Source organism: Cyprinodon tularosa, unplaced genomic scaffold, assembly GCF_016077235.1.
Source record: "Cyprinodon tularosa strain WSP-4 unplaced genomic scaffold, ASM1607723v1 ctg127, whole genome shotgun sequence".
NCBI lineage: Eukaryota > Metazoa > Chordata > Actinopteri > Cyprinodontiformes > Cyprinodontidae > Cyprinodon > Cyprinodon tularosa.
In genome coordinates this window covers 460,949-473,299 of record NW_024038081.1, presented here as the reverse complement: position 1 = coordinate 473,299, position 12,351 = coordinate 460,949, and the positions used below count along the sequence as shown (strand labels likewise).

Genomic DNA, 12,351 nt, shown 5'->3' with positions numbered 1-12,351 from the left:
ATGTCTTTCAGTCATCAATGCTCACATTCAGCGACACAGAGGAGCTCTTTCAATCTGGGAACCGTTTCATTCACAACACCTGTCCCATCAACCAGGAATCACAATCAGAAATACTTTCATAATTTCTTACATTTAAGAAAAAGCTTTCCACTGTTTCTCCTAATTTATGTGGGATAGTTTGATTGAAAATGATTGATTTGGGGCTTTCTGTTAATACTTCTCACAGGGCAACACAAACCTCATCCTTCAAACGCCGTCCAGCACAGAAACTGGATTCACACCCTGACATATAGTCTGATGATCACGATGCTGAACAGTGCGGTCGGAAAGAGTCAAATGTTAGATGCTGTAACTCAAAGCTGCAACAACAAATGTTTTTGTTTTAAACAGGATAAAAACTGCATATTCAGACTTTGGTGGTTAGGATTAATATTCAGAGTAGGATTAAAAGATGATAATGAAAAAACATCTGTAAAAGGAAGGTTTGTTTACAAAATCAAAGCCATCAGCCTGGAGAAATCCATCACTTTTCTCTTTTTTTATCCAGCAACTACTGACAGCAGTGATGAGGCTTATTTCTCTCAGCGGGAGATAAATGAAGCAACCTCTTGGTCTCAGAACCATTTGAGCCGAGCCCACCTGCAGAGAAAAGACGGACCCATCCTCACTCAGTTTGGCAGGCTGCCTGTCCTCCCTCCTGATGAAAGCAGCTCTGTTTCTCTTTGGATGGACACCGCCCAAAAACAAGGCAAATGTTCTCTAAGAGAAAGACAATAGAAGCTTTTTAGGTATCGTGGTGCACAAAAACAGCACCTATATATGTCCTCTGTTCTGAATTACACAATTATGGCCAGACATGTCAAAGCTAATCAGCTAGATTGATCCAGATGGTCACCCTGACCTTCCTAACATCCTGGAATAACACAGGAAATAGTCTCCTGTCAGAGGAGATTATTTACAAGATGATTATTCAAGTAAAAGTAAGAAGTACAGTGAAACTGCTCCCAAAAACACATTGTCTTCTATATGTTACTTAAACTAGTTACTGCCCAGCTTAAATAGCAGATGCAGCTTAGGCACCTCCCACTTTTAAACATACAGAAATAAGGAATCTGCCTGAAGTAGATCTGCATCTGATGTATCAGACAATGTTTACATTATGGTTCTGTTTTATACAGAACATCATAGGGGCAATCCAAATTTAGGCCACTTTTATTCAGATTTTCACTCAGTGGAGCTTTTACTTGCTCTCCTAGACAAAACACACTAATGCTCAGACGTTTTCCCAAATTCATGCAGTGTTTGTCCAAACAGATCCACACAACCAAGCTTACTCAGTAACTGACCCACACATTCTGGATCCCTGGGCCATCCAGACACATTTACTATCTAAGAGACCAGACTTTTCAGAGCAGATGGACAGACAGACGGCAGCTTCCCTTTACTGTAGCAGCGAGGCCTGGGTTGCCAGGAGGCATCTGACCAGGACTGCATGGAAACTATGAGAAATAGATACAGAAATAGCAGGGGAGCGACTCTAAAAATATGAGATTGTTGAAAGAAGAAAGCAAGCAGCGGCTGAAAAGTAAAAGGATCTAAAAGATGAGTGTGCGGATACATTATGACAGTTAGAAGGTGTATTTAGAAATGAAAAAAAATGATGGCGGGTCCTTTATATGCCTGATTTGGAAGCTTGTTGTCGTCTCAGCAAAATGGCTGACAGGGAGATGAAAAGTTCCCTGTTGTTACGACTGCTGTAATCAGCGGCGGCTGGCGGAGTTTTCTCCAGGGGGAGCTATAAATTCAAAATAGACGTATACCAATAACCAATCAAACTTATATTTATATTTGGTATATTTATATGTATGCCAACAACAAAACATTGTGAAAAACACTTTATAAAAATAAAACATATTTTCATGTCCAGGTTTACTTTTTGTACATAAATCTTGCCCTTTTTTAAGGTAAATCTGTGTTTTGCATGGTCCAATATGGCCTCATAAACCTTAAAACAATGTACCAGTTTAATAATGGATAAACTATTGGTCAGCTTTATATTTTTCTTTATATAAAAACTATTTATTTTCTGAGAATGCGTTTATTTAAGAGCAACTATGCAAATGAACAAACACCTACAAAGAGTACACTATAGTTGTCATGATGGGTTTCAGAAAAGTCCAATATGCAGAACACCATGGAAACGGATGAAAAGTTTATCAAGTTTATTGATCACAAGCACATGGAATAAACACAGGAACTGGTTCAGGCCTGGGGGCTGGTTCACTGGAGTCTGTGAGGATGACAGTTCAGTTAGCTTGGAAGCAGTTGAGTTTGAGTTTGAGAGTTTCAGGTTTATACCTTGAGAAGTCCGGTTTAGGCTTTGAGAGAGGAACTGTTGGGTCCAGAGACTGTTTAGTTCAGCAGAGTCCGATAACCGCTTCAGCGTCTTACTTCTAGCGTGAGGGCAGACCTTGGCTTTGGGTTTCCAGCTCTTTGTCCAGAGCTGCATGGGAATCCAGAGAAGAGTCTTCAGGTTTGGCTCAGAGGGCAGGCTCGGCAGGTTAAGCTCATGCAGAGCTCACAAGGGAAAAACAGGATTCCTGAAAGCAGAGACAAAAAGGATTAGAATCCTATCTGGATTCAAGAGCAACAAGAAGGTTCTCAGAAGATGCTAGGCTCAGGTGCTAACCAAACTGGATTTAACACTGCGGCGTCGAGGCAAGGTCTGAAGGCAGGTTATATACTGTGGATCCTCTGATGATGAGATGCGCCTCTGGTGTGTCGAAGGCTCAGCTCAGGCTCTTCTCCAGCTCCCAACAATAGTGCCTTTTCTATTAATATTACTTAGTAATATTTCTACTAATTTTACTATTGCCTTTTCTAAAAAGTGCTTTAAATCAGTCCTAGCTGTCTTTATCCAGCTGGGTCAGATCCTGATGTTTGGAAAAGGAGGCAGGCAGTCAAGGCAGCAGACTAAAGTGTTAACCTCCATGCAGGCTAGGCTTAGCCTTCTTGCTAAACCAGGTCCTGGAAAAGGACGTTTTTGCACCATTTCTCTCTCTCTCTCTCTAATGTGTCTCCAAATCCTGTGACTTGACCTGTCAATCACCTGCAAAACGTCTGCGCTGTGGCGGGAGGTGGTGAGCAAATACACTTCCTGTCACCTCAGGTCGCTGCTTAGCTGCATCCTGGGCCGTCCGATATGTTTGCATTGCACAGGAGCTACTGTGCATGTACAGCTTTTAACAAGAGTCAATGGGCCACCAGTCGGATTGGTTCACCAATCTGACGAAAAATGAAATGAAGCTTTACTCGTCCTTAATGTTAAAATTTAATTTGAACATCCGAAAAATATCTATCAATATATTTTGAAATATTTCACATATAAATTGAAAATTATAATTTTTTTGAATGCCTTAATCTTAATTGGGTGGATGGGGTAGCACCCTAGCGTCCTCTATTGGTCAGCCGCCACTGGTTGTAAGATAAATCTAATGCAAAACGGTTGATGGAGAAGTTTGCACCTCTGAATGCTCTAAATGCTTCATTTATTCATTCAGGATTATTGTCTGAAACATTATTCCATGTCCTCACATGGCAACTTCCCAGGACTCTAAGTAACAGTGAAACATAAACTAGTGCATGAATGTTATGCGGGCAGAAAACGATTTTATGATTTCTTTGTGTTGCAAAAGTAAATCTACAGAATGAGTAGATTTATTGTCCAGCTTCTTCCCTTAGACCAAGAATCATCTTTCATTTCAACCACAGATTTAAGTCTTAGGTTGTTTTTTTTTTTATTAGTTAAGCTTTTCCAGAGATCTTTCTTTGTAATTTTATTTAAGCTAAGTTAAATTAGATGGAAAGACTTCTGACAGATGATCTATTTGACTGAGGTTTGGACTTTACTGGGACCCTTCTAGACCCTAATGATGCTTGATTATCGTCCTGCTTGATTGTGTGAACTTCAGTCTCACTGTTCTCAGTTTTCATTCATGGGCGCTTCTAGACAGCGTTATGGATTCTGTACTAAATAGGTAACACTAGGTAACTTTATTATGATCATATCTGCTGTGATGGAAGCCATGTTTGAATGTTTTATTTCTTGACCTTGACAATTTAATTTAAACAATGATTAAAAAAATAAAGCTGTTGAATTTCTAGCTTCAGTGGTGTTGAGATAGGACCAGAGTTTTAGGGGTTTCACTGAAAAAAAAATCTGCAACCGTTTTTTGCATTTACTCAATCATATTTAGTTTCTTTAACACAATTGTTTTATGCCCTACCCTGCTAAGATGAAACAATTCTGTTAAAGTAACTAAATATGATTAAGTAAAGGCAAAAAAAAAAGGGTTGCATTAATTTTTCAGGCCAACAACCCCATCTTTAAAAAGCCTGACATTGTGATGCAGTTGCTATAAAATTGAACATCACTTGAATGTTACTGTCGTGAAACGGTGTTGGTTTGGAGGACCCAAATGCAGAGGCCAGTAGGCAGAGGTGAATTTAAGTGGGTTTATTAAGGTTCACAGGAACTGAGGCAGGAATCAAAATCCAACAGAAAATAACAAACGCACCAGAACCAAGGAGACATCAGGGGTAAACCAAAACTCTAGGAGCAAGGGAGAGACGAGGAAAGCAGACAGACGTTAGACGAGGATCCAGCAAACAGGAACTGAAGAGGGAGGGCTTTTAAAGGGGACAGAGACAAAGAGAGGGCTAACGAGAGGATTAGAAACAGGTGAGGACAGAGCAGAAAACAGAGCAAGGGAAAGAGGACACAAGAGGGCAGCAGAGGACAACAAATGGGAAACCTGGAAGACAGGAACTAACAAACCAAGACTGTGAAAGTTACCTTTTTAATTGAACAAAAAACAAGAATAATCATACCTACGAAATGATAAAACTGTGTTTTAGCTGCACAAAATAATGCTCTCAAACAACATTGCAAGTAGCTGTTGTTTGAGATCCATTTTTTGGTTCCGAGTCTCACAAAAAAGTGCCAAACAATAAAATAATGGAACAAATTTCACTCCATAGGTTTACAGTTGTCCGACACCCTTTCCAGGTTTGGATGATGGATTGAACAAAAGAAAGCTTTAAAGCATACAATCTTAATTTAATTTTGATTAAAAATCTTCCTTTTTCCTGAGTGCTGCATTCCTTCATCATCAAGGCTCAGCTGTTTGTTCTCATCTGACCTCTAAAATACCTCTGTGGTTGCAGAGGGAGTTTGCTTTGTTTATTTCATGCAAACTCACCATCATTGCATCAAGAAATAATCATTGGGTCTGGTGATGAATAAAAAAGGCACTTCTGTAATGAGCTCCCATTTAAGATAAAAGCCTGGTCACTTATCTTTCCTCATTTGCACACAATCTTCACGCTTTTTTTTCTCCCTCCAGCTGCTCCAGCTTTGCCCCGGAGTCTCTATTTGAACCGCTGTTCATAGATTTTTACAATCTGATTATGTTTCACCACATCAAAAGAGAGATTTGTCTGTGAATGTTATCTTGTTATTTAGCCTCCTCACATCCTCCACTTTTGCAGGATCCTCTCTGTGGGCTTCCCAGATCTCTCGTATTCTTTTTTTGAAGTGTTTTCATCCATCTGATTTGGAGAAAAATAAAAGAATATACTTGGCAGAGATGAAAACAAGGGAGTATTTTTTCCAAAAACTTTTTAAAAAGCCCCTTCTTAACCTACTGCTATTCTAATACCTGGGGGTGAAAAGGAGAATTTAAGTGGGGGAGGACCGGTTTAGCTGATTACATGACATGACAGAGTAGCCCTCATTCTTTGAGGGAATATTATGAATGATTAGTAAGAGATAATGATGCTTTCCTGCAGATCAACACTGGATTTAAACACTGATAACACTGCGGGAAGCGGTAGGTCTTAGAAACAGATTAAGCCAGGAGTCCGTGGAGCCAGATCAAAACCAGATACAGAGCAGAGATGAGAGGTTTGCCTGCGGGTCCTTGCGGCAGCAGGGATTGGGGGAAGAAACAAAGCTTTGGAGAGTGAGTTGAGCTCACACTGCAACTGATAAAAGGATGGAGTCTGAGCTGGATGAAGGGGTCAAACTCCTCGGGATCTGTGTAACACACTTTGCATTTATTTCTCTTGTCTTGCTAATCTCAAGCAACTTGTTTAATTATCTCAAGGTAACAAAGCAGGTTCTGTGGGGATAAGGAAGTACTTCAATGGTGTTACGTTCTCTTTAGCTTGCAGCTTCACCACTTAAGGCATTTCATCCCACCACTCTCTGCACTGCAATATAATGGTGCTTATCAGTGACTACAAATGACAAAAGACCAAATGATATTAACTAGTTAAGGTTTCAGTCAATTTTTATACCAATCATCTTATCTCTGCTTTTATATAATGTATAAGAGGACCCTTTGTAAAGCAAGAGCAGCATACTTCTCCTCATTAATAGAGGAGAATAAGAATAATCCTAGATTTCTTTTTAATACAGTTGCCAAACTCACCCAGAGCCATAGCTCTGTTGAACCGTCCATTCCACCTGCTCTTAGCAGCAATGATTTTATGGGATTCTTTATAAATAAGATTGATCTTATTAAAAATAAGATCATAAGCACTCCTCTATCCGCGATTGTACCTGAGGTAGTCATGGAATCTGAACCGGGTTTAGACTGCTTTGATCCAGTTGAACTCTCTGAATTAGCAAAATTATTGTCTTCATCTAAGCCTTCAACTTGTATGTTAGATCCAGTTCCAACCAGGTTATTTAAGGAGGTATTCCCTTTGATCTCCTCCTCCATTTTAGATGTGATTAATCTATCTCTGTTACAGGGATATGTACCTAAAGCTTTTAAGGTTGCTGTAATTAAACCTCTGCTTAAGAAACCGTCTCTTGACCCAGACGACTTGGTCAATTATAGACCTATATCCAATCTTCCTTTCTTATCCAAAATTCTTGAGAAAGTAGTTGCCAAACAAGTTTGCGATCACTTCCACCATAATGAACTTTTTGAAGAGTTTCAGTCTGGCTTTAGAGCTCATCATAGCACTGAAACAGCTCTGGTGAAAGTCACTAATGATATTCTCATGGCCTCAGATAATGGACTTGTATCTGTGCTCGTCCTGTTGGATCTTAGTGCTGCATTTGATACAGTTGACCATAATATTCTTTTAGAAAGACTTGAATATTTTGTTGGAATTAAAGGAACAGCACTAGACTGGTTTAAATCTTATCTATCTGATCGAATTCAGTTTGTTCATGTTAATGATAGATCTTCAACACGCTCAAAGGTTACCTGTGGAGTACCACAGGGATCAGTGCTAGGACCAATTCTCTTTACTTTATACATGCTCCCAATTGGTAGAATTATTAGACAGCATGGGATTAATTTCCACTGTTATGCTGATGATACCCAGCTATATCTGTCTATAAATCCAGATGAAGCTAACCCATTACATAGATTACAAGCATGTCTTGAAGACATAAAAACCTGGATGACTCTTAACTTTCTGCTCCTGAATGCAGACAAAACAGAAGTTATAGTCTTTGGACCAGAGTCTCTGAAAAAGAAACTGATTAGCCAGTCACTTCATTTGGATGGGATTAAACTGATTTCAGATAATAAAGTAAAAAATCTTGGTGTTATTTTTGATCAGGACCTGTCATTTAAATCCCATATCAAAGAGGTTTCTAGAATTTCCTTCTTTCATCTGAGGAACATTGCAAAAATTAGAAATATCCTGTCCAGGGGTGATGCTGAGAAACTAGTCCATGCATTTGTTACTTCAAGGCTGGACTATTGTAATTCTTTACTATCAGGAAGTCCACAAACTGTAGTTAAAAGCCTTCAGCTGATCCAAAATGCTGCAGCCAGAGTTCTAATGAAAATTAAAAAGAGAGATCATATCTCTCCTATCCTGGCTTCTCTTCATTGGCTTCCTGTTAAATCAAGAATAGAATTTAAAATCCTCCTTCTCACATATAAAGCCTTAAATGGCCAAGCTCCATCTTATATCAGAGATCTGATTGTTCCTTATGTTCCTAACAGAGCACTTCGCTCTCAATCTGCAGGTTTACTAGTGGTTCCTAGAATTTCTAAAAGTAGAATGGGAGGCAGATCTTTTAGTTATCAGGCTCCTCTCCTGTGGAACCAACTACCAGTTTTAGTCCGTGAGGCAGACACCCTGTCTACTTTTAAGGCTAGGCTTAAAACTTTCATTTTTCATAAAGCTTATAGTTAGGGTGGCTCAGGTTATCCTGAGCTATCTCTATAGTTATGCTGCTATAGGCTTAGACTTTTGGAGGACATAGGGACCCCCATTTCATCATTCTGCTTCATTCTCTCTCTGTTCTCCTATTCTGCAGAATCTGTTAGTTCAATCTCTAACCTTCTGCTCTCTCTGCTTTTCCTCAGAGTAGCTTTGCCTCGTCTGTTCCTGTTTGGCTGTGACGTCATCCTGGAAAAAAACATCAGCTGTGCTGCTTCTATCAACACCCTTGTTAATAGATGTTGGAGATCGGCCTGTTTTCCAGTGTGGTCCTGTTTCTCTGACCGTGACTGGGTGGATGTGCTCTCTTCGTCCTCTGGCATGGGAGCTGCCTTGGAGCTCGTCTGCCTGGCTGTGTGTTTCCTCGACGGGGCCGCCTTTTACAGCTGCTTTTTGTATCTCTGCTTCTGTCTCCTTGAACCCCAGTCGGCCTCGGCAGATGGCCGCTCACACTGAGCCTGGTTCTGCTGGAGGTTTCTTCCTGTTAAAAGGGAGTTTTTCCTCTCCACTGTCGCTACAAGCATGCTTAGTGTGGGGGATTGTATTTGAGTCAATGAGTCAATGCAATCAACTGGTTTTCCTTAGATAGTAAACTTTGTATCAATTTGACTGGATGATCTGGTTGAACTGTAAAGTGCCTTGAGATGACATGTGTTGTGAATTTGGCGCTATATAAATAAACTGAATTGAATTGAATATAATCATCCTTTTTATGGTTCATTTTTATTCTTCTACTAATTATTTGCAATGCCTCTATGCCACTGCAATGTACTTATTATTCTTTGTTTCTCCTGTACACCACATTGAGTCTTCTTGTAAAACTGGTCTATAAAGTAGCAAAACAATGTTTGCTCTTAAGTTGAGCAGGTAAATGGTCTGTCAATCAAATGAGGATTTTTTTTCAGACATTTCGATTAGATTGGGGGAGAATTTGAGGGTCAGAATTCTAGCTGATAGACAGGTGTTCAAATACGTATTTGCAGCTGTATCATACGAAAAAAAGTTTAAAAAAAGCATATCTTGTGATGTCTGGAAAAAAATTTTCAGATTACATTTTTCACAGTCGAAATGCACCTACGATGACAGTTTCAGACCCCTCCATGATTTCTAAGTGGGAAAACTTGCAAAATAGCAGGGTGTTCAAATACTTATTTTCATCAATGTATAATGCATTTGGAAATAAAGAATGGATTTGTTGTTTTTTTTCCCAGTTTCAAACTTTCCGTTGGTAAATTTTCTTACTTACTTAGTTAATCAGGGGAAAATACACTCATTAATACACTCTTTACTTACCTATACTTCATTTTCTGCAGTGTATAAATAGAAATGCCTGAAGAACAATTTCCACTAATGGAGCTTTACCAGTTATTAAACAATATTTGAATTAAAATGTCAGAACAGAATGACATTGTTTTTTTTTATATCATTATCCTATAGAAGAAAATCCATGCTTCCTCTTCATGAAACCTAAGATTGAAGCAGATTTCCTGTAGCAGATATTTGACAATAATAAAAAGCTGAAGTCTTTTCTTCCATTTTAGCAAGATGATGTTTAGGTTAAAGGTTGTTTTCAGGGTTAAAATTAGTGGAAGTCAACAAATAGTCCTCGTTACATATAGCAAGACATGAATGTGTGTGTTTATATGTGTGTGTGGATTTGGATATAAAGGGATGAAAGAAAGATGTCAGCCTCATCTCTCTCCCCCCATCCTTGGTTTCAGCTGCGAGATGGCAGAGGGCGGAAAGCTGTATTCTGCCAGTTTCCACGTGGGAGTTTGAAAAGGCATTTGAGTTGAAAACAGACAAAGACAAAGATTTCTTTTCCTCCAATGAAGGGTAGAAGTTTTTACCAGATGAATAACCTTTTCTCCCTCTTTTTCTCCTCTCCCTCCATCTCGTTTGATTCAGTTTCCACACCCAGGAGGAGAAGCAGGGCTGTGACACCAAACAAGATGCCTTTGTACATATGCAAACTCCTGTTTCCAAGGAGACGCCATCAGCACTGCCTTGGGAGGATCGCCAAGACGTGGGTTGTGCTCCGCAAAGCAATCGCAGCTTGAGGAGGCCCGGCCATCCCCACAGCCTCTCCCCTCCTCCCCCATTTCGCTCCTGCTCCATCCCTATCATTCCCTCCGTCCAGAGTCACCACGACAACGAGGTGTCCTGTATGCAAACCAGCCCGGAAACCACAGAGATGTCAACAACCTGCAAGGAAGACGGGAGGGAGAAGATGCCGCAAGGCAGGCCGTTCTCTTCCTCCTGCTCCCCCGGCGTTGGGCAGCAGCAGAACACTGTGGCGCTGCTCCTGGAGGAGGCGCAGGAGCAGCTCAGAGCGTTGGCGCTCGCCCACAGGAAGCAGGAAGAGGCTGGGATCGTCGGAGGCGGATCAACAGGCGTGACGGTAGAAGCCAGAGAAACTGTTTGCTTCCTGACCCCTAACGGAGGAAACATTGGGGGACTCGGCGGCAGTGGACCTACACAGACCCAGCTACTCACCCTGAGCCTATCACACAGAGACTCGGCCCAAAACAACCAATGAGACCAATCAGTCCAGGATGTCCACTTTCTGGTGTGACGCTGTTGGCAGACTCTGGTGTTCAGTATCTGTGATATTTGAATGAAAAATGTCAAATAGAAAAAAAGAATACATCATGGGAAATCCTAATGATATGCATACTGTATGGATACTAGTGTACAAACACTGAGTGGTCACCTTTTTTCCACAGACAGACCGTATGGAAAAGAAAAAAAAAATCTTCATGCATTCATCTACAAAATAAAATAAACACTTCTACTTAGACAAAAAGAAACCAAATAGTCTGTCAAATCCATGATGTTTTTAACTGTAAAAAGAATATATAAATATATATATATAAATATATGAAAATAAATATATGGAATTTAAAAAGTGACCAAGTACAAAGTTGAAGAACACAGGAATGATGTTACTATTTTGGTTTATTCTTTGTTTCCCCCTCCTGTTTTGTATGGATTAACACATTTGGTACAAACAGCTTCATTAGCGTGTGGATCCAGAAGGTCCGTTCAGAGTACAAACGTCACTGTCAGAGGAGGAGGACTCCCCTTTTCCACTTCACCCCCTTTGCCTTTTGAAAACTGCGACCCAGCCAAGAATTACACCACCACCCTCTGTGGTTATCAGCTTTTTTTTTCTCTGATTTTCTGGAGGATTTGTGGCACAAAAACAAAGCGTGCGTCTGTGATGGGAAACATGCTGGGAGAAGAGGAGTGAAACTTCTGCAGCCTGTTGTTTTCCAGTGGACAGAAAACTTATGCTTCTTCTGTCAATTTTTTTGTTACAAAGGATATTTTCACACAGAGGCACACACACCCACCCACTTACTTGTGCATCTTTACTTTGTTGGCTGGGTGTTTGAGAAGAAAGTACTGCAGGTTAAAGACGGACAGATCACAGGATTTAATCTGATATTTTTTTAGTTTGTTGTCCATTTTTAGTTACTAATGAACAATGCTGCTTCTCTGGGGTTGATGGTGGAGGGAGAACCCTGTTGTTTTGGTATTGAAACAAGAAATAAATGTCTCTATGTTGTATCCTAATGTATGAATTGGAAGCATTTCAATTTCTGTATGAAGTCACAGCCAAATGTTTTTGGTGTCAAAAAGTAAAGAAAAAAAACATGGTGGCAATTCTGGTAAAGATTTTTCAAAATATTTCCGGGCTTATTGATTGAGATGTGTCGTCTAATCTATGGAGTAAAATTCAACCTGGTGTGAGTCACACAGAGAAAAGCTGCAATTAAAAAGTTTTATACAGTTCAGTTTATTCATACAGTGTCAATCCACAACACATGCAACACCAAGGCACTCAATACAAGCAGATCATACAACCAGACTGGTCAAAAGTTTTCTATCTAAGGAAAGCCACCTGGTTGCATTGACTCATCTGCAATCCCTCACACTGAGCATGCATGTAGCGACAGTGGAGAGGATATGAACCTGTTAGGGTTAGGCTAAGGGTTCCGGTTAGGCTGTAGAAATTAATCCAACTCAATGGAAATGCCCTAAAAAGAGACAAGTTGGTGTGTAGGTGTGTGTGTGTGTCTTTGGCCAACG

The 12,351-nt window shown here is 40.1% G+C and overlaps 1 protein-coding gene across 2 annotated transcripts in view; it reads left to right on the top strand.

Moving 5' to 3' along the window:
* LOC119777761 (pro-neuregulin-3, membrane-bound isoform) overlaps positions 1-11,914 on the top strand; it is a 625,184-nt gene extending 613,270 nt beyond the window's left edge. For both annotated transcript variants that reach the window (XM_038276767.1, XM_038276769.1), the window contains one exon: positions 10,165-11,914. In XM_038276767.1, coding sequence (XP_038132695.1) covers positions 10,165-10,795 — 631 coding nt within the window. In that variant the 3' untranslated portion in view covers positions 10,796-11,914. The remainder of the gene's footprint in view (positions 1-10,164) is intronic.
* Positions 11,915-12,351: the final 437 nt, after the last annotated feature.